The sequence below is a fragment of the Solea solea genome, chromosome 9 (assembly GCF_958295425.1).
Source record: "Solea solea chromosome 9, fSolSol10.1, whole genome shotgun sequence".
Lineage (NCBI taxonomy): Eukaryota > Metazoa > Chordata > Actinopteri > Pleuronectiformes > Soleidae > Solea > Solea solea.
The window spans coordinates 18,999,813-19,024,252 of record NC_081142.1 but is presented as its reverse complement, the minus strand read 5'-3'; the positions used below and the strand labels follow the sequence as shown (position 1 = coordinate 19,024,252).

The 24,440-nt window shown below is 39.8% G+C and overlaps 2 protein-coding genes across 2 annotated transcripts; both read left to right on the top strand.

Moving 5' to 3' along the window:
• Positions 1-1,304: 1,304 nt before the first annotated feature.
• Positions 1,305-9,692, top strand: tm4sf18 (transmembrane 4 L six family member 18). Its single transcript, XM_058638337.1, has 4 exons — positions 1,305-1,608; positions 5,009-5,077; positions 5,669-5,811; positions 7,373-9,692. Exons 1-4 carry the CDS (start codon positions 1,429-1,431, stop codon positions 7,569-7,571), a joined length of 591 nt encoding a protein of 196 aa, XP_058494320.1. The 5' UTR covers positions 1,305-1,428; the 3' UTR covers positions 7,572-9,692.
• Positions 9,693-11,414: 1,722 nt separating this feature from the next.
• cp (ceruloplasmin) lies at positions 11,415-23,075 on the top strand. The gene is made up of 24 exons (XM_058639334.1): positions 11,415-11,680; positions 12,860-13,104; positions 13,827-14,039; positions 14,657-14,830; positions 14,921-15,012; positions 16,069-16,231; positions 16,324-16,462; positions 16,844-16,983; positions 17,488-17,628; positions 17,709-17,753; positions 17,848-18,062; positions 18,354-18,504; positions 18,589-18,801; positions 19,924-20,128; positions 20,214-20,353; positions 20,457-20,585; positions 20,729-20,835; positions 20,932-20,987; positions 21,128-21,199; positions 21,413-21,504; positions 21,587-21,726; positions 21,810-21,866; positions 22,442-22,547; positions 22,646-23,075. The coding sequence occupies exons 1-24, from the start codon at positions 11,532-11,534 to the stop codon at positions 22,669-22,671; spliced, it is 3,210 nt and encodes a 1,069-aa protein (XP_058495317.1). The 5' UTR covers positions 11,415-11,531; the 3' UTR covers positions 22,672-23,075.
• The last annotated feature ends 1,365 nt before the right edge of the window (positions 23,076-24,440 follow it).

The following is a 24,440-nucleotide window of genomic DNA, read 5'->3' as shown; positions in this document are numbered from 1 at the left end:
TCCCCTGTTCTGGAACGTTCCACTTTCACAATTAGCAAGTTGGCCCAGAAACCATTGTTATCAGTGAAGCCAGTATTTAAATTAAACATATTAATAAAATTATAATGTATATATAATTATACATTATAATTTTATAATGTAAAATGATATGGACATACGCCACATACACAAGAATGGTGCATACACTCGTTATATTAATGTCACTTGTCATGCCACATCTTAAATTTGATCTTATTCGATTTATTCTTTTACATTTTTATTTATACACTGCTTAACAGAATGTGACACATGAATATAGTTCTTATTCTCCTCTTTTATAGCCTAGTTTTTTGTTTTGTATTTACTGTGAATCTCTGTTGTTTTTCTATTCTTAGCTGGAGTGGCTGTAACAAAACCAAATCTCCCCCCAGGGATGAGTAAAATATTTCTGATTCTCTGTTCTGATCTTTTAATAAATCCACAACAAAAATAAATACAAACTTTTAACATGTGGTCTAAATGTCACATAACAACAAAACACAATTTACATGCAGTCCAACAACAACATAAATGGTGAGAATCGTAGGCTGGGACTAGAAAACATTCACCGCTCGAAAGTTGGAACCTGCAGTAAAAACATTTTAACAAATGAAAGAAATCTAGATGTCTTTAGATATTTTTAGATCACTAATAAGTGTTTATCTTAAGTTATTTGGTTTTATTTTAGAGTTGAAGATTTGCTTAGTTAGAGCACATTTGCACATCTGTTCCAAGTTTTAAGAACCAAAGTCATTCAAAAGGTTTAATTTAATACTAGGACATTTTGTGATTTCACTTCCCTCTAAGAAAAAAACACAACAAAAGTGATGTAAATAACACGGCTATAATAAACGCACTTTACAGTGTTACAGTCGTATCAATAATTGTCAAGCACCGGCTACTGGTGGGCCCCCAAATCAAATTCAGGCTATAGGACCCCTTAAAGGCTTGGGCCGGCCCTGAACCATTTGTTTTCAAATGGCCTTAAATGATCAGCGGATTATCTGTAATCAGTGAAATCTGCTCGTTATTTAACTGTCACTGTGTAGAGAGCCTTTTTGTTTTTGTTGACACTGAACATCTCAAGCACAGACAGACTGGACACCTTGTAGGAAAAAGGGATTAGGAAAGAATGTGCCGATTTTGTATTTAAACGTGTAAACCTGTTGTTATGACTTAGTAATTCTATGGGAAATTCATTCTTTAGAGTGCAGTGTTAGGCCCTGCTGACTAAGAGGCTGTGGGAAACACACACACACACACACACACACATTTTTTTTTCCTGCCTCCACAGCTGCTCCGACCCTTCCCTGTTTTTCGCGGGTCTCGTGTCCCCTCAGCCTTTTTCCCACTTCTCTCTTCTCCTCCTTGCGGCCTCGTGTGTGTGTGTGACTTTTTTGGGGGCAAACAATGTGTTGTTCGGTGGGTTTCGCCCGCTCACTGGGTCTGGCCCTGCTACCTCTGGCCCTCTGCTGTATCCTTGCCAACCTGCTGTTGCTCTTTCCAATGGGAGAGATCAGCTACATCCAGCAAGACCGCCTGGACAGCTATATCTGGTACTTTGGTGGACTGGGTGGCGGAGGACTTCTGGTGAGTAAGAAACCAGCATGAATTATTTTCTTTAGAGGTCACTTCATGGTCCCAATATGAGCTGGAACAGACAATAATGAATGCACTTTTCATCTATTTTCACCCTGTTTTATCCGCTGTATGTTGCTTATTTTTGCCTCAAAGTGAAAGACGTACTCTGACGTTTGTGTTATGGTTAAGATTGTCACCCCTCTCCCTCCCTTATCATACAGAGACAGACACTGTTGGTGGCAGTGCGTCAGCTCGGATTTCTAAGTGTGTTTTCTGTGCCTGCGGAACCTTTTTAAAAAAACATTTTTGGTCATGACATAACCTGTGAAACATACTTTTTTTTTTTTTTTTTTAGAGCTATACATAAATGTTTGCCCTCCAACACCATTCAGACGGAGTGTGTTTGCGAATGTGTGCCGGAACAATGGAGTGTTGTGTGAACCCCGAGTTAATCTGGCTGCTCTGCATGCAGCTGATCTGATGGGTTTACTCCAAGTGTGCAGAAAGAGGCTGTTCTTTTACTTTGGTTTTAAGGAGGAACAGAGGAGAGATTGTGTTTCTTTTCTTTTTTTTTTTTTTCGTACACAAGATTATCCTTGCTGAAAGTTCACTCTGGAATATTTACAGTGTTTGAACCAGTTGGTGTGATCTATAACACAACGTTGCTTTATAAACTGTCAGCAGATAAATGTTCAGAGGAGACGGTTAAAATCTGTCAGCTCACATTTGTGCTGTGACCATTTAAGTGGCAACTCCCTCATGGCCCGATAAAAGTGAAGGGATTATGGAGCATGAACTATTTAATATGAACTACAGGCAACATTTTGACATCACACAGTCAAGTGTCAAGTGTCTCAGCCTCACCTTGGAACAAGGAGCATAACTCAAATCATTGTTCACAAGAACTCAAGAGAAACCATGTATTCTTTATGATGATGTTACATTGATTGATTTGATTCTTAATCTTTTTTTTTTTACTAATATGGGTTTTTCTTTCACCGATGTTTTGAAATCAGTGTTTTTTCACTACATTGGGTGAATTATTCCATTTTAAAATGGAAAAACGTTTTCATATTTTTTTAATTAATAAATATTTATTGAACAAAACCTATAGTCTGTCTCTACAGCCTGCATACTGTGTCTGCACTTAAAAATAGTGTTAAACTAAATGGTTGAAACATGAACCATAATTTGAAAAACAAATTATATTCGTCACAAATAACTTTTTGATTAAAAAAAAAAGAAAAAAAAAAGGTTTTATTAAACCAAGAGCTTGTGTCATGTATCAAACATGATGTCATGTACATTTTTAAACCCTCTCTAAGATAACATTTGCCTCACTGTCATTTTTTCCCTCCGGTCTTTTCCGTTCTTTATGCAACGAGAATGAGTCAAAAAGCTAAACTCTGCGAAATCTATGTTTAGCTCATTTCCTTCCTCTCCCTCACTCTTCCTCTGCATTGTCAGTCTCTCTAAGCTTAGGATCTCTCCCTCTCTCTCCCTGCATGTGGTCGTGTGTCCACAGAACCTTGGGAACTTCCCTCCCTCTCTTAGGGTGTAATTAAAAGTCCTTGACCTTCCGACTGAGACAGCAGCACAGGAAATGGGATGAGAGGGAAAAAAAGGAAGGGATAGAACCGGAAAACTGGTAGAGTGGGCCTTTTGCGCAGCAGCTAGAATTACTGGTATTTCTAGTCAAGTTAATGACGGTTGAGTTCCAGTTAAACTCCTCAGTTGCAGGGTGTTACCATGTCTGAACTACATGAACTGAATATACTGTAGTTAATGTGATGAATAACACCTAAAACATGTCAAAATGGCTGCTGTGCAAATGACACAAGCACTATCTTTGTCACTTTGTCACTATTTCCCTCTCTCCTTCCTGCACAACTACTCTGTGTTCCAGCTGCTGGTTTTATACAGACTGTGTCTTGCTCTTTATGGAGTCGCTCTTGTTTTGCCCATCACTGACTGCTTGTATTGCATCATAAAATGTGTCCATGTCCTGGCTTTGTGGACGCATCGTCAACTACAGCAGAGTCTCGGTCTGCCACTTGTTGCAACACCTGAAACCACAGTGAAACATTTCAACGATTGTACAAATTCCATTTGGTTATACACTATATGGACAAAAGTACTTGACCACACCTGTGGAGTATTGAATTCACGTGTTTCAATCAGGCTTTGGGCTTGGCCCCTTATCTCCAATGAAGGACAAGTTTAACGCTTCAGTATACTAAGACATTTTGGACAATGCCATGCCTCCAACTTTGTGGCCACAGTTTGGGGAAGGTCCTTTTTTTATTCCAACCTGACTGTGCCCCAGTGCACAAAAGCAAAGACTATAAAGACATGGTTTGGTGTGGAAGAACTTGACTGGCCCGCACAGAGCCCTGACCCTTAAACCCAATAGGTTTAATAGAGATTGTGAGCCAGGTCTTCTCGTCCAACATCAGTGCCCGACCTCATAAATGCTCTACAGATTGAATGAATGGACACAAATTCACACACAATCTTTAAGTAGAGAGTAAAGTGTTCTAAGAAGGGTGGAAGCTGTTGTAGCTGCACAAGAAGGACCAACTCCATATTAAAGTACTGTATATGTATTCGTATACGTCGTTGCACACAGTCCCTGTTGGTGTAATCATCGGGCGTCCAAATACTTTTGTCCATATAATGTACATTGTTGATTTTGATATGAATATTGGAGCCACACAGTTGGTGTAGTGGTCAGCACTCTTGCCTCTTTGCCGCAAGACGACCCGGGTTCGTGACCCGGTCATAACAAGAACCTTTCTGTATGGAGTTTGCATGTTCTCTGGGTTCTCCGGCTTCCTCCCACATTCCGAAAACATGCAATATTGGGATTTGGTCAACTGGACACTCTAAATTGATTGGAGGTGTGAGCGTGAGAGTGAATGGTTGTTTGTCTCTATGTGGCCCTATGATGGATTGACGATCTGTCCAAGGTGTGACCCCGCCTTTTGCTCCTATGTCAGCTGGGATTACAGCGCTCTCCATGACCCTCATGTGGAGGATAAAGTGGTAGATGATGATTGAATGAACGTTATTATTCTATTATTCTGGTTGACAGATAAAATGATCTAATCAACTGGTTTGATTATAATGAATATTTGCTTATATTTAAAAGTTCCATCTACAGTTTTAACCGTCTATCAGGAGTAGTGAGTCAGTGAGGGTAATTAATAAGTTAGTTATTATTCTGTAGCACTGTAGCCAAGATTGTCACTGTTAATGTTTTCACTACAACTCTCTGTCTAATCCGTCTAATCTGTCTAATGAAACAAAACTATCCCTGGAGTGTAATTTCTGCCTTGACCTTCTAGATCCATTAAAAGACTAAACGTTAATAACTGTAATGAGATGATGTGTTTTTCTGTGTCTCTAGATGTTGGTACCAGCTGTTGTTTTCATCACTCTGGGAAAATGTAGCTGCTGTTGGAATGAGAGTTTGATGGTAAGCTGTTAATTGAGGTATAATTTGCTTGACATTTTAACACGGGACAATAAGGCACGCAAAGATACACTAAAGACACTAATATTTTTTTCTGCCAAGTGCTTGCTCATTGTGCTCTTTAAAATTGTAAGGTCTTTACCTTACCATGTAAAGTGCCTTGATATTATGTACTGCAGGTTAAAAATCAGCGCTATACAAATAAAATTTAACTAAGATCCAATAGTGAGATAAGCGTGAGACGAAGCTAATTATGTAGTATATATACTGTATATATATGTAGAACCCGGGTCAATTCCTTAAACCAGAGACTTCCTTTTATAGTTTCAGCTCTTGTTTTTGTTGAATTGAGTTGTTGATCAAATTTTAACCTCTGGTAGCTTTTTTTCAGTTTTATACACGGAATGCTTTTGCTTATCCAGCCATGACAAATCAACAGTGACCCTATTATTAGTTGCAGTGTGTGTGTGTGTGTGTGTGTGTGTGTGCAGCTGCTTCTTGGTGCAGATGGTCACACAAATATCCACAGAATGCTCCAGAAAAAAAAAGAAAATCACGTGTATTGTATCTGTGTGTCTGTGTTCCCTCTTTAAGATGTGTGGGTCAGTGTTGGCAGCTGTGGTCGGCCTGGTGGGGTCTGGCTACTGTTTCGTCATGTCGGGTTTCGCCCTGTTGCAAGGTCCCCAGTGCTTCACTGCTAATGGATGGTCACATCCCTTTGCAAACCAAGGGGGCAGGTAAGATGCTGTAGTGTGTGTGTGTGTGTGTGTGTGTGTGTGTGTGTGTGTCATACCAGACAGTCAATGATGATCTTTGACATTTATAATGAAATGACATGACTGAAAAACAATCTTTTTCTGCCAGGACTCATTTGGCAAGAAATGCCCAATTCTGCCACACAAGTGAGATCCATCTAACTGTATTAACTGGTGGGGAATATGACGTCGCCGTTTTCTTAAAGTAGCATATTCACTGTCTACACGGAAACGTGAGGCAGGCGTTTTCTAAACAATACTGTGTGGACAGAACGCTTCTCAGACAAAAAAGTATGCTTATTCCCCTTAAAATGTGTGTAAAATGTTACCTAGGTTTCAATTAGAGTCGTTAGACCTGTACAACATGTGCTCACACATGTCTTGATTAAACCTGGCATTATGTGATCTCTGTTATGCTAAAAAAAAAACACAAAAAAAAACAATTTGAAAATGCCTATTAATGATTTTTCATCACTTAATTATTTAGTTTTTCACATAGTGCTATAAAAACTCACTCTAAATTAGAAAACCTAATAAATTTACGAAGAGAGGAAGCTACTGGCAAACAATTACCCAAGATTCATTCCTGAGGTTGCTTCACTGATATCGATATGACAATACTATATGAATATTATGGTGTATAAAGCTGAAGTAAGTGTAATGTGCAATAAAAAAGCAAGAGGCCTATTCTAGTATTTCAGTACTCAAAAAGTATTTTTTGAGTACTGAAAGAATTAGTATTCTTTATTTTATCTTTATTTTATCTCTGTCCAGTAAGTCTTTAAATATGAGTTATGGTTGCCGCTGTGTTCCAGGGTGAGAATAAAAAGCAAAACATAAATAAATAAAAACCTAAGCCACCCGGGTGAAGGTCCTGCGTTTAGATTAGTCATTTATTCACCACAGAGTCATCGTCTGTATTTTGCGACTCACCACATCTCACCCCACAGCTCCTCAGCAGAATGCCTTCAGTGCGTAGTCACCAAATCATTTAATTGTCTCAAATCAAAAAGCCGCCATTCATAGACCACTATTAGGGTAATGACACCATTTAGTCATTGAATGACGAATGTGCCAAATGTTTTTTTTTTGCTTAAATCATTTTGCCAGTTCCACGTTCTCAAATGTGAGGATTTTTTGTTTTTTGCTCACAACTTGTGAGAGTCAGTCATCAGTCAGTCATCATCTACCGCTTTATCCTCCACCAGAGGGTCGCGGGGGGTGCTGTGCCAATCTCAGCTACATCGGGCGATAGGCGGGGTACACCCTGGACAGTTCGCCAGTCCATCGCAGGGCACTTGTGAGAGTCAGAACCTTTATTGTTCTTTATCTTTTTTGACATTATGGAAAACAAGAGACCGAAAAATTGAACAGACACTTTCAAACGCCCCGATATAGAGAGTGACTCATAGCGTGGATGTCACTCACACAGTATTTCGTCACACTCGAGCACACAAGTCTTGTGCAACGCAATCCCCTGTCTGTCTCGCTCTCTCTCTCGCTCTTATTGACTCTCTCCACTCCCTCTCTCCCTCTGCTGCAGGTATCTGCTGCAGCCAGAGACCTGGTCACTGTGTCTTCAGCCACATCATATCATAGAGTGGAACGTGACTCTGCTGTGTGTTTTACTGGGTTTGGCTGTGATGGAGTTCATCATCTGTCTCCTGCAGCTGGGCAACGGCGTGGTGAACGCCGTGTGTCGGCCTTGCTGCTATAAGCAGGAGTATCGTCTCAACGCATAGACCTGTGCTCACCTGCGCTGACATGACATACTTGTACGTGCTCACATCCAATTAGGCTTCACTACCCAGCACTGTGTGTGTATGTATGTGTGTGTGTGAGTGTGAGCACAACACAACACATGATTTAGACACAATCGCACATGTGCTATCGTAAAACAGACAACGGACAACTTTGTCAGTGTAACCATTTACCAGCTTTCAGTTTGCCCCAATTGATTATATGCACAGTCGCTTAGAACTTCTGCTTAAAGGTAGGGTGGGAGATCATTTTCTGGAGCATTTCTTTACTGTATTGCTTCACATCCCCCGATAGTAATGCATTGTCACAAGAAAGAAAAAAATGTCAGTCACCAGTGGAGTGGATAGGCCTGTAAAACGCCATCCAATCATATTGAACGGCTCGAACGAAACAATTGGATCGTAATGCGTCAATCAAACTGCCATCTAACCGCCCTCCACCCTACGTGCGGACCCCTCTTTGTGCATTAATCGCACATGTTTAGAAGTCAATGCCAGAGCTTATGCTAACTTGCTAAAAAATGAAACGGGACGGTTGCAGGCTTGGTCGCAAATGAAAGACATTTTTTTTGTGGAAAGCTACTGCCATGAAAAAGGCTGCTGCAGAGCGACCCAAGACCAGAGTGAACAACGGTCAGCGACAGAATGAGCCGCAAAGTGAGGCCATGGTGGCGCTGTTTCTACTGGACAGGAGGGTTCACTTTGTGTCTTTGTGCTCCTTTGAGAGTATTTGTTGTTTTTCAGCATCAGCGTTTGAAAGTTTCCAAAAAAGTTAGCATCACGGGAAAGTGCCCGAACCTTAACGATGCTGTGCAGTGCTGCTCGTGAATCCGTGTGAAACCGACATTCTTCGTGAGCAAGCGTTGCGCGTTAATGTGCTTCGGAGGCGTAGCTCTGGAGGGAAGTCTGAAGAAAGGGACTCTTGAATTCAAAACTTAGCCTGCTCCAGCAGGAGTCCATTACATTACATTACATGTCATTTAGCAGACGCTTTTATCCAAAGCGACTTACAATAAGTGCATTTAAACATTCGGGTACACATTTGGGAGTCCAGGATCTCCAACCCTACCTTTAAAAATAAGCCAGCTCCTTTTTCTTACGGTAAGTTGTCGCTAATGGGGACGAACTTGGACTTTTTAAGTTACATTATTAATTAAAACTTCTCATATCAATTGAAAAAGTGCCATTGTCTTTCTTAGTTAGCCCTGAGGGATTCAACACAGCGTAATTCGCAAAAAGCCGTTCATAATTAAGTGTTGCACTGCTGTGCGCAGCCTCTGCTAAATTCTTGAATTTGTTGCTAAACACTTGGTAACATTTCTGCATCGTTGGCTGACAACATACCGGAAAATAGTCGAGCTGGCTTATTAAAAAACCAGGAAGCGACCTTGCAAATATTCAATTAAAGTGGCAAAATCACTATGCAGTCATTATTGACACTAGAGTGTTTGTCCAGAGAATTATACTGGAGGTGTGCATGTGTTTGTGTGTTTGTGTGTGTGTCACAACGAGGAGGCTGTACTTTATTTTCTCGGGTGGTAAAAGCAGACAAAAATCCTTGATCGTAATAATGACGATAATATGTTATTTAAATGACAATGATTTTCCCCTGCAGCTGTCACACGATTGTGTGTTTAACACACAACATCTTAAACTGTGCTATTCAGTATTTGTTTTATTAGTTTTTATGGTGAAGAAGAAGTAAAATGCTATAAAACTTTAGTCAAAGATGAGTGACTTCATGGAATCCAATAATGTTTTGGCCAACGATGGAAATCACTTAAGATGTCTTCCTGATGTCGGCAGTCACCTCCTCTCATATAGTTGTGCACATTTTACTGTAATTGTAATGTTCTCTCAAGCATCAATGAACATGTTCATAACTTTATTTTTAAAAAAAAACCTATTTTATTTAACTGTTTCACAAAGCTCATCAAAGTGCCATTTCTGTTCAGTGTCATTTTGTAGTTTCAACTTTTATACACTTTCAAACGTGTGTTTGCTTTCATTTTTACAGTATTTTGTTGTGTGCATTCAGTTTTGAGTTCAGTATTTTATACCAAATTTTTAGTGACATTAAAAGGTTTTAGTGACATTTATATCATGGATGTTTGTTTGTGATTTCTTGAATAAACAAAATTTACTATTTTGTACATGTGTTTTTTTTATTTTGGAGATGAAAACAAAAGCTATTTTTATTTAAACGGTCTGTAAATGATTATCAGGACAGTACATTGAGCAAAGACACCAAGTTCCCCCAGCAGTAAGCGTGGTAGACAGCAGTTTGAATGCTACCTGGCTCTAATACTGTGACTCTGCCATGCGTGCGTACATGTTTGTGTGCATGCATGCATGCTTTTAATCCCAATTATCACTGCAACATAATTATCAGCTGTTTTGCTTTCTGTTAAGTCTCATTTTGTTTTGCACGGACAGAAAGGCAATATTAGCTCGGTGTGTTGTAATCAGGCGGCTGATAAAAATTGGGTTTCCACTGTTGCCTTTATTGAGCCATAGCAGGACCCAAACTTGAGTAAATGTTGCCTCTGACCCTTGGAAAACCCATTAAAAGTCATGTTTTAGTACATATTAGTCATATTAGTACGTATGATCTGCAAGCCTTAAAATACTGATAAACCAGTCTTCCCCTGAGTTCATTAATTACAAAACTTACATTACATTCCCAGATGAAAGCAGTGCAGGGGTGTGATTTCCAGATTTTTTGAAAAGATGGAAATAAGATGCCACACTTATACCAAGTTGTATGTTCATGCACATACACAGACATTTTATTTTGGTTTAACCTGTCAATACAGTGTTAGTGCAGGGTTTTTATGCCAGTTGAGATTGGCACAGCAAACCCCGCGACCCTTGTGTGGGGGATAAAGCGGTAGAAAATGGATAGTTTCTCAATCCTGGTTCCTGGGGACCCACTGCCCTGAATGTTTAAGATGTTTCCCTGCTCCAACACACCTGAATTAAATGGTCAGCATACACTGCAGAAGTTTGATAATGACCCATTCATTTGAAACAGGTGTGTTGGAGCGAGGAAACATGTAAGACATGCAGGGCAGTGGGACTCCAGGACCAGGATTGAAAAACCCTGTGTTAGTAAACACAGTGGCTGTTCTTTGTGGGGGGTCTCTAATAACTGACGTCAAACTAAGGCTGAGGTAAAGAAATAACACAAACACAGTTCAAATGTTGAGGTATGACGGCAGATAAAATAAAGAGTGATGCACCTGGTAAAGAGGTCAAATGTCACCAGAGCGCCCCACAGTGTCATTCAGGAGCGACATTGAGTATATTAACACTGAAAACTGCATTATTTGCGATTAAAATAATATAATCATTTTTAAAATAACCTTTTCTTTGATTAGATTTGAATACAGATGTACAATTTTACTACTGTCATGGGAGCTCAAACCCTCATTTCCCAGCTTTAAGAAGCTGGTTAAAGGGATTTAGTTGGTTTAGGTAACATTCCATGTGGTAAGGCGTGGTCCTAATGAGCTGAGTTGATTATTGAACAATGATACAGCGAACAATGACCATCACTACTGACTGGATCAGAAGGTCAGTGTCTGCCCTATTTTATCCAGAAAAGAGGTCAGGTTTGCTGTCTTTTAGTTAAATTTAATCACTTCCACAATAACGAAATAATAAGATGAATGTCACAAAGTAAGAAATTCTCCTCTTGTGCAAGTTTAGCCTAACGATCAAATATACGGTCAGTCCTCTGATAAGGTGGCTCAGTCTCTGTTTGAAGGTCAGTGACCCCTCTTTCCTGCACCAGATATAAAAACACACAGAGGGTCTAAAGTCTCTATCACTGATCTGCTGCCAGCTCACTGCACTGTCTGTCGTCTTTATCCTCACCATCATCACGGTGGCTGTCGTCGTTACAGCTGGTGCAGTTACATCAGCTCTGTGTGTGTGACAATGTGGAAAGCGTTGCTGCTGAGTTGTGCGGCTGTGTCGTGCGCCTCTGCGTCGAGGAAAGAGTATTTCTTCAGAATAGAGGAGGTGTCTTGGAACTATGCCCCAAGTGGGATGAACATCATTCATAACCGCACCCTGGACCAAGACGAGTAAGTACATACATCAATCCTTGAATGTAATTAAGTCGCATGATTAAAGGAGTACATGCGTAAGTACTAAGGATGTATTGATGTGGTTAGGTTTTTACCTCCGCTCAAGTCACATACAGTGACAGCCCCTTAGAGCAATCAAGGACAACTGCGTTGTTAATTTGCTAGAGGGCAGAACAGGCTGTCAGCCAAACAGAATTCCACATGTTGAACACCTTGGGGCATGATAATAAAAAAAGCTAAATCCACCATTACTGTAAATCCACACAACTACACATCGATTGCGTCACACAGCTGTCATGAAATAATTACTGCTTAGATTAGGACACCTGCATCCCAGCCACTATGTCTGCTGTGTTTGTGTACGGAATGTCGTTTACATTTACATTCATGTTCCGTACAAACACTGACAAACAGACATTGGCAGACTTTGGTCCCAGTGTGTAGGTCAGGGTATGTGTGTGTGTACACCCCCAGCATCTCAGCAATCCAATCTTTTTACACTTTTAACACACTCGAATTTGGTATGGTATCGTAACAGTAACACATTTTCCCGTGGGAGGACAGAGTCAGAAGAGATATTTTATTACATACCCCTTTACAGCATGGCTCTCGAACTCAAATGACCTGGGGGAGTCAAACCTTTTGAGAAAAAACACATTGAAATGATATTTTTTTAATGATGACACATAATGATCACATAATTTCAAAAATAAAAGTGTTTGTTTTGATATGGAATGATAAGTAGTTCATATAAATGCAAAATGAATCTATTAATAATGAAAAAAAAGAGTTTGAGATCTCTGCTTTACAGGGACTTTCAACCCTTCCTTCCTTTTGACTATCCATATGTTTAAAACTCATATTTTAAATTTAACATTGAACATTGTCTTTACATTTTACAATATTTAACGTATTTATTTTCCTGCAGCAGCTGTAATTATAATCGATTTATAACAACTCAAAAACCTGCTAATGAAACTGCAAGCATAACTTAAGAAGTCTTTATTATTATTAAATAAGGTAATTTATCCTCTGCCTAGAAATGCAACATAAATAACTTAAATAATGTCTCTCAGTAACTTCCATTTTTCTTTGAGATTTTTTATTTTACCAAGAATGTCAAAGCGCTACACCTGTCATTGATTCCTCTGTCTGTCTCTTTATATAACTCTGTAGAGAAGCCTCAGTTTTTTTAAAGCGAGGCCCACAGCGGATTGGCTCCATCTACAAGAAGGCTGTGTACAAGCAGTACAGTGACGCCACCTATAGGTTAGAGGTGGCAAAGCCTGACTGGCTGGGCTACCTGGGCCCTCTGCTGATGGCTGAGGAGGGAGACACGTTGATCATCCACCTGAGGAACAGCGCATCCCGACCGTACAGCATCCATCCACATGGACTGAACTACACCAAAGGCAATGAGGGTAAGGAATCAGTGGCAGGTGCAGTAATCACTGCCGGGGCAGACTTTTTACTCACTCATCCATGTGTTTTTGTCAGTCTTGTATCCTAAAAGGGATACAGAAAATGACTTTGGTATAAGTTGAAGTCACTTTTTATAATGTTACTTAAATAAAAATGATTTTATTTTACTTAAAGGGCTGTTTTCACCCAAGATATTTACATTTTTCAGATCTTTGACTCCTAAAACTTGACAAAAACATAGTAAAGAGCAGTATAGGGCTTTTATTTTCTTTGAAGGAAGTGACAATGATGTCGACTTTCAGTCAATTTTATTTATTTTTTCAGTCCCAACTTCCTCTGTTTAACAAAAATACTTTTCTGCTATAAAATGTACTTAAGTTTTAGAAGTAAAAGTAAAAGTATTAAAAAAAGTGAGGAGTTTCTCAGTGGTAGCACAAGTTTTTTTTTAACTGGAAAGTTGTGGGTTAAATTCCTGGCTCTGCTAGTCTATGTGTGCTTGAGGAAGACACTTAACCCCATGTTGCAGCGTGTGAATGTGTGAATGGGTGAAAACTGTAGTGTAAAGCAGCTCATCAAGACTAGAAAAGCCTATTACCAACTCTTCCTCTTCTTCTTCTGATTTTATCTGGTCGTAACGAGTAACAAAGACAGTTAGAGGAAATGTAGTGGTAGTAGTTTTTGTATAGTAACATGTTTGTGCTTTTTGTGTCTGTCACATTAGGAGCGTTGTATCCAGATGGTACTGGTCCAGAACTGAAGCGTGATGACTCAGTGGCTCCAGGTAGATCAGTGACATATGAGTGGACGCTTCCTCAAGACCACAGCCCGACCTTGACGGACAGCAACTGCATGACCAGGTTCTACCACTCCCATCTTATGACTCCCAAAGACATCAACTCAGGACTCATAGGACCCCTCATTGTGTGTAAAAGAGGTACTGCAACCTTATAGCATCGAAGCACTTATACTCATATTATTTGTATGCAACTTTGTTATTAATAGAATAGCAATAATAGTTCAATTAATCCAGTGGCATAGAGTTTACAATATGTCCCAGGTGAATTGTAATGAGGTAGAAGTATAAAGTAGCTTAGTTGCTTTAGACCACCACCTAATGTCAGGTTTATGCACTGGTAATGATCAAAATCATATTTTATGTTTCTGTAATGGCTAATACACCACTATGTAGAAACTCTTTAACCTAAATGATATATTTAATGCTAAAATATAATTAGGGCCCGAGCACGTAAGCCAGAATAACCTATTGTTTTCCTGTATTATTATTATTATTATTATTATTGTGGTTATTATTAATAGTATTAGAAGTAGTATTCTAGTAGCCTTTTTTAAAAACTCTTGAAACTTTGCCAAATAAATAACAATACCATTGTAGTTTTAAGCAAGTTTTTGAAAGATTTCAATGACAGTTAAGCACAGTACATGTAACTAAAATAGGCACTTGAGCATACATTAGTGCACTTTTCACCACCACATCTTTGTGCACAAATACTGGAGACAGATCCCCCCCCCCGCTCTTTTCTACTTTTCTAGGAACTCTGGACTTACACGGTGACAGGTATGCAGACTATGTGTACGCTCTGCTGTTCATGGTGTCAGATGAGAACTTCAGCTGGTACCTGGATGAAAACATCCGGACGCACATCACAAACCCTGCCTCGCAGTTGAAGGAAGATGAAGACTTCATTGAAAGCAACAAGATGCATGGTGAGGGCACAGCAGCAATTCCACACACAAAAAAAATCCATATGCAATATGAAGACATACATGTGGCATGACTCTGAGGGTGTGTTGCAGGTATAAATGGTTTTCTGTATGGTAACCTACCTGGACTGAGCATGTGCCAAGGCAACAAAATCAACTGGCATATGATTGGTTTAGGGAATGAGGTAATTATTATTATTGTTATTATTATTATTACCCAGAATATTTGACTTTAATTACATTTAATGTTGAAATAAACTAGCCTTTTAATCCTTAGAAATGTGCATTATTTTACATTTAATATATGGACAGCTTTGTCCACCAAGGGCCATTCTGTGTGTGCGTGGGTTGTCTCTGGTTTGCTCCCACAGTTCAAAAAAATGCAGAGGTTTCTTGGACACAACTTAATTGACTATAGAGTGAATAGTTAGTCTCTATGTTGACTCTGCGATGGACTGGCGACCTGTCAGCCGTGTAACCAGCCTATAGCCCTATGTCAACTAGGATTAGCTCCTGTCCGCCGCAACCTGTATGTGGAGGAATTATTGCATTTACGTATCTATTTATCTATGTATTTATTTATTGGATTTATTGGATTTATTGGAGGATGTATTGGAAGACAATACATGATTTTAGTATGCAAACTACCCCTCTAGAGTCTGATTCCTCATCAGCCACTAATACATTTTAAAACTTTGTACTTGTTGTCCCTCCACAGCAAACTCTACATAGGCTGATATTTTATTGAAATTCAAATTTGTGAGCAATTTATTAACTTGTGTGTGATAGTGGTTTTCTGGTTTTCCGTTAGTGTACATCAGCTGTTACCAAAAAGTTTAGGAACCCATCCATCCATCTTCAGCTTTATCATTCCACATGAGGGTCGCAGGTGGCGCTGGTGCCAATCTCAGGTCACACCCCGGGATAGGTCGTCAGTCTACCGCAGGGCCACAAAGAGACAAAGAACCATTCACACTCACACCTACGGTCAATTTTGAGTGTCCAATTGTGCCTAATCCCCAAATCTGCATCTCTTTGGACTGTGGGAGCAAAATGGAGAACCCGGAGAAAATGGGAGAACATGCAAACACCATGCAGAAAGGCCCTTGTTCAGACCGGGTCACGAACCTTGGTGTTCTTGCTGCAAAGGCCAGAGTGCTAGCCACTACACCAGCCGTGATCCTAGATTAGGACCTATGTGATGTAATGTGAGAGTAAATAAAGGAATTTATATTCAACAGGTGGATATACATTCTATTCATTTCCACGGCCAAATCCTGACAACGCAGAACCACCACACAGACACAATCAGTCTTTTCCCAGCCTCCAGCACTACGGCTGAAATGGTCGCTGATAATCCCGGCAACTGGCTGCTGGAGTGCTCTGTCAATGACCATTTAATGGGTGAGGTTTGCACTGATGGAACTCAGGAGGAAGATGTGTCAACTGTGTGAAGCTAAAAAAGTTTTTATTTTTTTTATTTTTGTTTCATTAAGGTGGAATGCAGGCTATATTCGAGATCAAGAAGTGTTTCCCCAACGTCCACAAGGCCCGGCCATACGGGGAACTCAGAGAGTTCTTCATCGCTGCTGAGGAAGAAGTGTGGGACTATGCTCCTATTCTGCCCACTGATGGGTTGGTTACTGCACACAAACAAACACACACACAGCCAATCTTTCACCTACTGAGTGCCTGTTTACTGCCAAGCCTTTCTTTGTTTATTTCAAACATTTTAACTTAAATTCAACATTTAAACCTTTCACAGTGATATATATTAATGAGAATCACAGTGATGCTTTAAAGATTATCATTGCCAATTTAATTGAAAATAACAATGCGATATCAAGGGTTGCAATATTAAAAGCAAGGCTGCCTTTATCTGGACTAAAATAAGTTATTTTTGAAAATTGGATTTCATCAGTGGACAATTTCATTATATTCTTCAGGGAATTCATTTTCCTCCTGTTTCACGGTAACACTGTACATATGTATGTGTGTGTGTGTGTGTGTGTGCAGTGAGGCAGAAAAGTATGTAACCAAAGGTCGAAACCGCATCGGAAGCAGCTACAAGAAAGTCCGCTACGTGGAATACACTGACAACACCTTCCTAACAAAGATGCTACGCAGCACAGAGGAGAAGCACCTCGGAATTCTGGGTAATTATGGCTGCTGTGTTGGTGGCACATCCAGTAATTTTAATTTGTTTAGTGCCCCTGTGTATTTAACTAGGAGTGGGAATCACAGGGTACCCCCCGATACGATACGCGATACACGTTCCACGATACCAATAATATCGCGATACAACAATTCTGTGATGATCAACATATTACAAGACAATCATTTTGCAGGAAATGTTTCATCTAGAGCGCCTTCATTTGTTAAATAAAATATCAATTATCCTATTGCATTGAGGAAAGAAGACGATACATCACCAAATTGATATTTTGACGCTCCCCTTATATTTACAGTACTGTGTCTCACGCCCCCATTAGATTTGTTGTTTTAGCAACACTACAATGCTTTATATCCGTCTTCTCATTCCCAGATGTTTGACGTGAACATTTTACAACATGGCAGAATGAAACGTCTCCTAACAAGGGAGTCGATGTCCTGATTTTTCAAATAACCAATGTGTGTTTTTGTATCTCTCCATTTTTCAGGTCCTGTGCTGCGAGCTGAAGAGAAAGACACTATTAAAGTGGTGTTTAAGAATAAAGCCAGCCGGCCTTACTCCATAACGCCGCATGGTGTGCAGTACAGTATAGAGCAGGATGGGACTCTGTATCACAATGAATTGGAAGGTAAATACATGAATGCGCAGATTTATATGTAACAAAACATAAAGCGTCACACATCTCATTCAACCATGCTTTCTCTTCAGAGTCTCATACAGCAAAAAAACTGCGAGAGCTAAAGAGAGAACCAAGTTAGTTCCACCTCCTTTAGTTCCAGTCTTAGTCAGCATGCATTAATAAAAGCCTTGTTACATTAACAATTCGTGTTAATATGGGTTTCTTTAGGAGTAGTGACTCCTCCCCCAGCTGCTCTGGTCAGACCCGGGATGGTGCACACCTATGAATGGATGGTTCCAGTGGGCGCTGGTCCAGTGCAGGGGGAGGCCGACTGTCTCACCTACCTCTACTACTCTGGAGTGGATGCTGTGAAAGACACCAACTCTGGACTGGCGGGACCGCTCCTCGTCTGTCGACAGGGGTCACTGAAGAAAGGAGTGCAGGTGAGAACAGAGGAGGAAGCCGAAATCTTCAAAGCAGATCAAAAAAATCCAACAAGTCACTTGATGGAATAAGTGCTGTAAATCCCTTTCAAAACCCCGTTTGCAGCATATATAGTGCAGTATTTCCCTGAGAAAGTGGAGAGTGTAAAAACAAATGCTGATAAGTTGGTTCAAGACCATGTTGTGTTTGTTGCTCTCTGTCTTATTAATGTGTGAATAAGCAGCTGAATAAGCAGCTGTTTGCACAATAAATACAACCGGTTTGTTGTCCCCCCTCGTCTCCTCCTGTAGAAAAACTACGATAAAGAGTTCCACCTCATGGCCACAGTGTTTGACGAGAACCTGAGCTGGTATCTGGACGACAACATCCGCACCTTCACCACTGCTCCCACTACTGTTAACAAGGAGGACGAGGGCTTTATAGAGAGCAACAGAATGCATGGTTTGTAGGAGCACTATTGAAATAGAGCCTTCAAATGTGTCAATGGCCATATTATATATTATAATATCTCTGTTTATTTTCTAGCAATCAATGGATATGTGTATGGGAACCTCCCAGGCCTGATCATGTGCAAGGCGCATAAAGTATCGTGGCACCTGTCGGGACTTGGGTCAGAGACAGACATCAACAGCCTTCACTTTGAGGGAAACCGCTTCATCTTTCGGCAGAACAGACGTGACTCCATCAGTGTTTTCCCTCACATCTCTCACACTGTCATTATGGAGCCGGACAGCATAGGTATACATCTTACATGTGCACGAACACCCATCAGTACTATGTACAGTATACTGGATACATACTGGACACATTATAATGATATAATATTACTTTAAGGCAACTACATTGGTATTTTAAACCACCACCATCTAAATAGTTCCATCTTGAAATCTTCTTTGTAGTGGAAGCAGTCATTTCCGTGCTTAACTGTAGTCCACAAACAAATATTAACCTTAAAAAAGGACATACACAGTTAAATATTATTCTCTGTCCAGTGAGAAGACAAAATCAGGCCAGCCTTGCTGTTATGAATAAATAATAGTACATGAGTCACAACTGTACTAACGAATTAAACATATAATATCTCATATTCAGTATTTGTTTTTACTGTAAATATCAAGCCCATACTGTATATTCTGGAAACTGCCTATAATACATTCTTTTTTAAAACTTTTTTTTCTTTTTTTCTTATTGTTAATATCTTTCTATAGTGTACTCTCTTGGAAATGCATGTTTATTATTTATTATCTTATCTTATCGTATCTTATCTTCTATCATCTAATGAGGAATCTGTGTGGGCCCGACAACAATTTAAAATGTATTTACTACCTGTAAATATAGTTGTAGGAGACATGTCTCATTTTATTTGCAAGATTCTCCTCCAACCACTAGGGGGTTGTATTTCATTTCACCGAGCATGACACCGGCCCGGGGTCACCTGTCACTCTCAGGTGTTGCTGATTGAAAGGGGCAAACAGTGTTCTACTGTGCCCGCGTTTAAGTTTTGTTTTGATTTGTTTAACGGAAATGGAACATTTCAGACACGAAGAAAGAATCTGGTCGTGATTTATACACGTAAAAACAATACCCAACAGCCAGTATAGCGCCAAAGTACAGGACTTAGTCACTACAACAGTTGTACTATGTATATTTTTTGAGGGGGAAAAAGTGTAGTTCCTTGGTTCCTTGGTTCATGGTAAACTTGAGTCTCTGGTAGGAGGGGGAGCACTGTTAATCCACTATTATAAATTTGGATTGCAGTGCCTGTTTTCAGCTGTACTTGCATATCTTACATGCAGCCCCTTTAAGTCGAGACAAACTGCATGGTTTGAACGCTCATGTGATGTTTGTGTTTTGTTTCAGGAACTTTTGAAGTAGTGTCTCCTACAGTGAGCAATTATCGTGGTGGGATGAGAGCCAACTACACAGTAGGGAAGTGCGGTTTCTTTAACCCACTGAGTGGCACCATGTTGCGCTCAAATACAGTTTACATTGCTGCCATGGAAACAGACTGGGACTATGCTCCCAACCGCACCTGGGACAACGAGGTTTACCGTGGCCATGAAAAGTACATCACACCTGCACGTGTAGTCATGTTGTACTTTCTTTTCTTTTTTATATATAAACCAACTTGTAAACGTGTCTCTTTGCAGTCCTGCCAGTGCCTTCCTAGACCAGGATGGTGGATTCATAGGTGCCCGTTACAAGAAGGTGGTGTACCGACAGTTCACCAACGACAAGTTCACAACGCAAGTGGAGAGAGCGGCCGATATGGAACACCTTGGGATTATGGGTGGGCAATAAAGACAAAGAAGACTTACACAAACACCGTTATACGACAAATGATGCAGCATGGTTGGAGTAGCGGCAAGAAAACCTTCTTTTCTCTCTCTCAGGTCCAATGATTCATAGTCATGTCGGAGAGAAAGTCAAGGTGGTTTTCAAGAACATGGCAACCAGACCTTATTCCATCCATGCCAGTGGAGTCAAAACAGACACGCCCAATGTCTACGCCACCAAACCAGGTACAGAGAGACAAAATCAAGTAACAATGCAAGTGGATTACAAATAAACATTTATTTTTCTGGTTCTTGCTTTTACTTTTTTGTCAAATTGCCACAACAACGACGACAACAAAATATTCCAAGTATGTGATTGTTTTCACCAGGTGAGACTCACACTTACTATTGGCACATCACAAAGAACACAGGCCCGACCTCAGAGCAGGAAGAATGCTCGGTGTCAGCGTACTACTCTACTGTAGATGTTGTCAAGGTACCGTAACACACACACACACACACACACACACACACACACACACACACATACGCACGCATCAACACATCAACATGTCTGTGTTCTGTTCTCTAGGACCTGTACAGCGGGCTGATCGGGCCGTTAGTGATTTGTCGCAGTAGCTGGGCCAGGTGAGACTTTCTAAAGGCAAAGCTTTTATTCTGAAGTAATTATATTATATTATTAAAAATATAATGAATTTGTAATATGTCACTGAGCTTTATGAAATGTAATAAAATATTAAAATGCACTTTTAATAACTTGTTTCCAGGAGTTTTGGACTGAAGAAGGAAGTAGAGGAGTTGGCACTGTTGTTCCTTGTTTTTGACGAGAATGAAAGCTGGTAAGCAAAAGTCTTTTGTTTTTCTTCTTCTTCTTCTTCTTCTTCTTCTTCTTCTCCACCATTTAAAATTACATTCTGACTTGTTTACCAAAAAAACACTTGCTATTTCATTAGTGGAAATTGTTTCCACGGCAGTTCTGTAACACTGTTGCAGTAGAACAAACACTGATGTACTTGAAGAGTACAGAGCTAAAACCTTATTTTTAAATCCAGGTATTTGGATGAAAACATCAGGACCCACATCAGGAACCCTCGCGCAAACTTAAAGGATGAGGAATCCTTCATAGAGAGCAACAAGATGCACGGTGAGATAAACATACATGTACTATGGAAAGCATAAGATGTTTTTCTTGCTACAAAAATCCTTAAAAATCTTTTTTCTTGCAGCTATTAATGGTCGCATGTATGGTAATGTCAATGGTTTGAACATTGAGGTGGGTGATAAGGTGTACTGGTATCTGATTGCAATGGGCAGTGAAGTGGACATACACACTGTCCACTGGCATGGACATGTTGTGGAATATAAGGTAAATAAAAGTAAAGTCACAGCATACAGAAGTGATGAATAAGATGAAACTCATGGAAAAAGACATTTTTACCCTCTTTGCAGCTGGGAGGAGGTGCTCACAGTACTGATGTGTACGACTTGTTTCCAGCCACTTTCCAGGTAAAAAAAAAAATCAACCTTTCCTGACTAGACTTTTGAGCTTGTGGTCCCTTTTGGTTTTCCAATTAATCCTTTAGCGCTCACGCGGCACAGATCTGTGCACCCTTGGTAAATTGCCGTGGGACGTCCTGGGGGCGTGTGTCTTTATAGGTCACATCCTTTCCGTCGTCTTATATGTTGTTGAGTCAAAGTTCTGATTTATTTTAACAAGAGTAGCGATAATTGTGCAGAAGTCACAAAATTGCCAATGTTTTTCTTTTCTTTTTGTTCATAAACACACGAGCCAAGCAAACCTTTTGCGCTGTCGTGTATTTCTAAATTTCACAAATTCAATCTGATTTCAAAAGATTTTACTGCTTTTTGCTCAGGTGTGTTTATATAGTAAGTAAAAAAAATTTCATCAGATTGCCTATAGGTTGTGCTGAAAGAAAAGGGGATATAAGACACTCGAAATTGCACATTTTGTACATGAGTCTTAACATAGTGATGGAAAAATGCAGCCTAAATGCTCTGTGTTCTATGTGAAAATGGTGGAGCAGTCAATGAGGTCCTGTTCTCATCTGTTTCTCTCGCAGACAGTGAAAATGCGTCCTCAATATGCTGGTAAGTGGCTGGTCCACTGTCACGTCCACGATCACATTGAAGGTGGCATGGAAGCAGTTTATACTGTCAATGAGAAACGTAAGAAAACAGGGAGATTCTGTCTGTCTGTCTGTTCATAAGCCAGATGATTATGATGATAACGGAGGTAAACATGTGTCTTATTTTCTCTTCAACAGCAAAGAAGAAGGGGATCTTTGGCTGAACAATCCACATTTACATTAGAGTCCACTAACAGTATGGTAACAACTTTTGAATAGGGAGGTCATTTTATGGTAATACCGTCCGGTATGTAATGTCATTTTCAGCTCAGTAGAAACAGTAGCAATGTGATATTCATGAATTTGAAATTCATCCTCCCTTATGCCCTAAATTATTATTTTAATTATAATTATTATTGAAATAAGATGCTTTTCTACCATAATATTACTTCGTTATTCCAAAGATAATATTCTTACTGGACTGGAATATAGAGTGTTACACCTAAGAAAACAGCAAAAACTAATTCAGTGGCTTTACATGAGTTTATAATTGTCTGACATACATTATTTTGCACTAAAAGTGTAATGATGTTCTTTAAACCATTAAAAACTGCTCTCCCCATGTCAATGATCTTGCTCGTCTTAAATGTAAACTCTAAAACTGTCACATATTAATGTCTTAGAAAATGCAGAAACAAACAGCAAACAGATTTCTTTCAGGAGACTGTGACCATGTTGTTGTTGCTGCTGTACTGGCCTGTGACCAAAAGGTGGCACAATAGGACAGAGGTAATAATATTGCACTTCCTCCATTTCCCACTTGATTTCCAAGGATTGGAGCTACATGCCGGGGGTGATGCAACGCAGAAACTTTGAGTGTGTCAGTGCCTCACAGATGGAACTCTAAAGCAGTATGTCCACAAGCGCTGACATTCCCAGAATGTAAATAGTGTCCGCCATCTTTGCTAACAGTTACACCAACAGGACCAAGTGTCACTGGTGGGCTTGTAACAAAGAGAAGAATGAAGATATTTCTCAACTCATGGTAAAACTGAGGGTGGGAAGCACAGTTTTCTCAAAAATACTACCCCTATTCTAGTAATACAAAGCTAAATGCAAATCTGTGAACTATTCCTTTAACCATAACTTCTACTGGCCTAACACTAACCTTATCATAACCATACAACATGGGCTGCTGACTTTTTTGTCCCCATAAGAAAGACAAGTCCCCATAATGTGACTGTGTACACAGATTTGGGTCCTGACAACATGAGAAATACCTGGAACACACACACACACACACACACACAGTGTCTAAGCAACCACCTGCGGTTCCCCATTAGCAGGAAAGGAAATGGAGTTTTAAAAGATTCCGAGCATGAAATGTAGCCAATGCCACCTCTGATCTACAACCTCCACTGACTCTCAATGATGTGGTAATAGCTCTTGTCACATTCAACTAGTGAAACTCCATACTCTGTCTCACTCAAACCCCAATATAACAGTGTGCACTCATGTGTATGCGTGTGAGGCTGAACTCATCATCCACCAGGAATAAAAACAGTTAAGCAGGTGATGGAAATAACAAGGAGGAAACCGCACTGAATCACTTTCAAACATTTATTTACTTTTTTGGACACCTGTGACAGCAGGTTCAGTCTCCTCAACACCTTAAGACGTTTAAAAACATAAATGTTCCGTCTCAGAGGAAGAAAGAAAACTTTCAACAACACCAATTTAAGAATTAAAGCTACCAACCGTACACACCCCCTCATTTAACTTAATTTCTTATTTAAAATTTAATTTAACTGTGAAATAAGTTTACAACACCATATTCAATCCAGCTGTTCTTGTTAGGGCTGACTTGGTACGAACACAAAGAGACCACTAATCTCTAATCCCACTTGGTAATGTCCAGATTGTCATCAATTGGCAGAGCATTTGGGATTTAATGTGTACTAATTTAATCACTTATTCACTTTATTTCAGGGGT

What these genes read in the sequence shown, in the direction of transcription:
- cp (XM_058639334.1), top strand. Translation starts at nt 11,532, where the DNA reads ATGTGGAAAGCGTTGCTGCTGAGTTGTGCGGCTGTGTCGTGCGCCTCT. An exon ending in TGTCAATGACCATTTAATGG is followed by an intron (nt 16,232 to 16,323) that starts GTGAGGTTTGCA and finishes TGTTTCATTAAG; the next exon opens with GTGGAATGCAGGCTATATTC. An exon ending in GACATGTTGTGGAATATAAG is followed by an intron (nt 21,727 to 21,809) that starts GTAAATAAAAGT and finishes CCCTCTTTGCAG; the next exon opens with CTGGGAGGAGGTGCTCACAG.
- tm4sf18 (XM_058638337.1), top strand. Translation starts at nt 1,429, where the DNA reads ATGTGTTGTTCGGTGGGTTTCGCCCGCTCACTGGGTCTGGCCCTGCTA. An exon ending in TGGGTGGCGGAGGACTTCTG is followed by an intron (nt 1,609 to 5,008) that starts GTGAGTAAGAAA and finishes CTGTGTCTCTAG; the next exon opens with ATGTTGGTACCAGCTGTTGT. An exon ending in GTTGGAATGAGAGTTTGATG is followed by an intron (nt 5,078 to 5,668) that starts GTAAGCTGTTAA and finishes TCCCTCTTTAAG; the next exon opens with ATGTGTGGGTCAGTGTTGGC.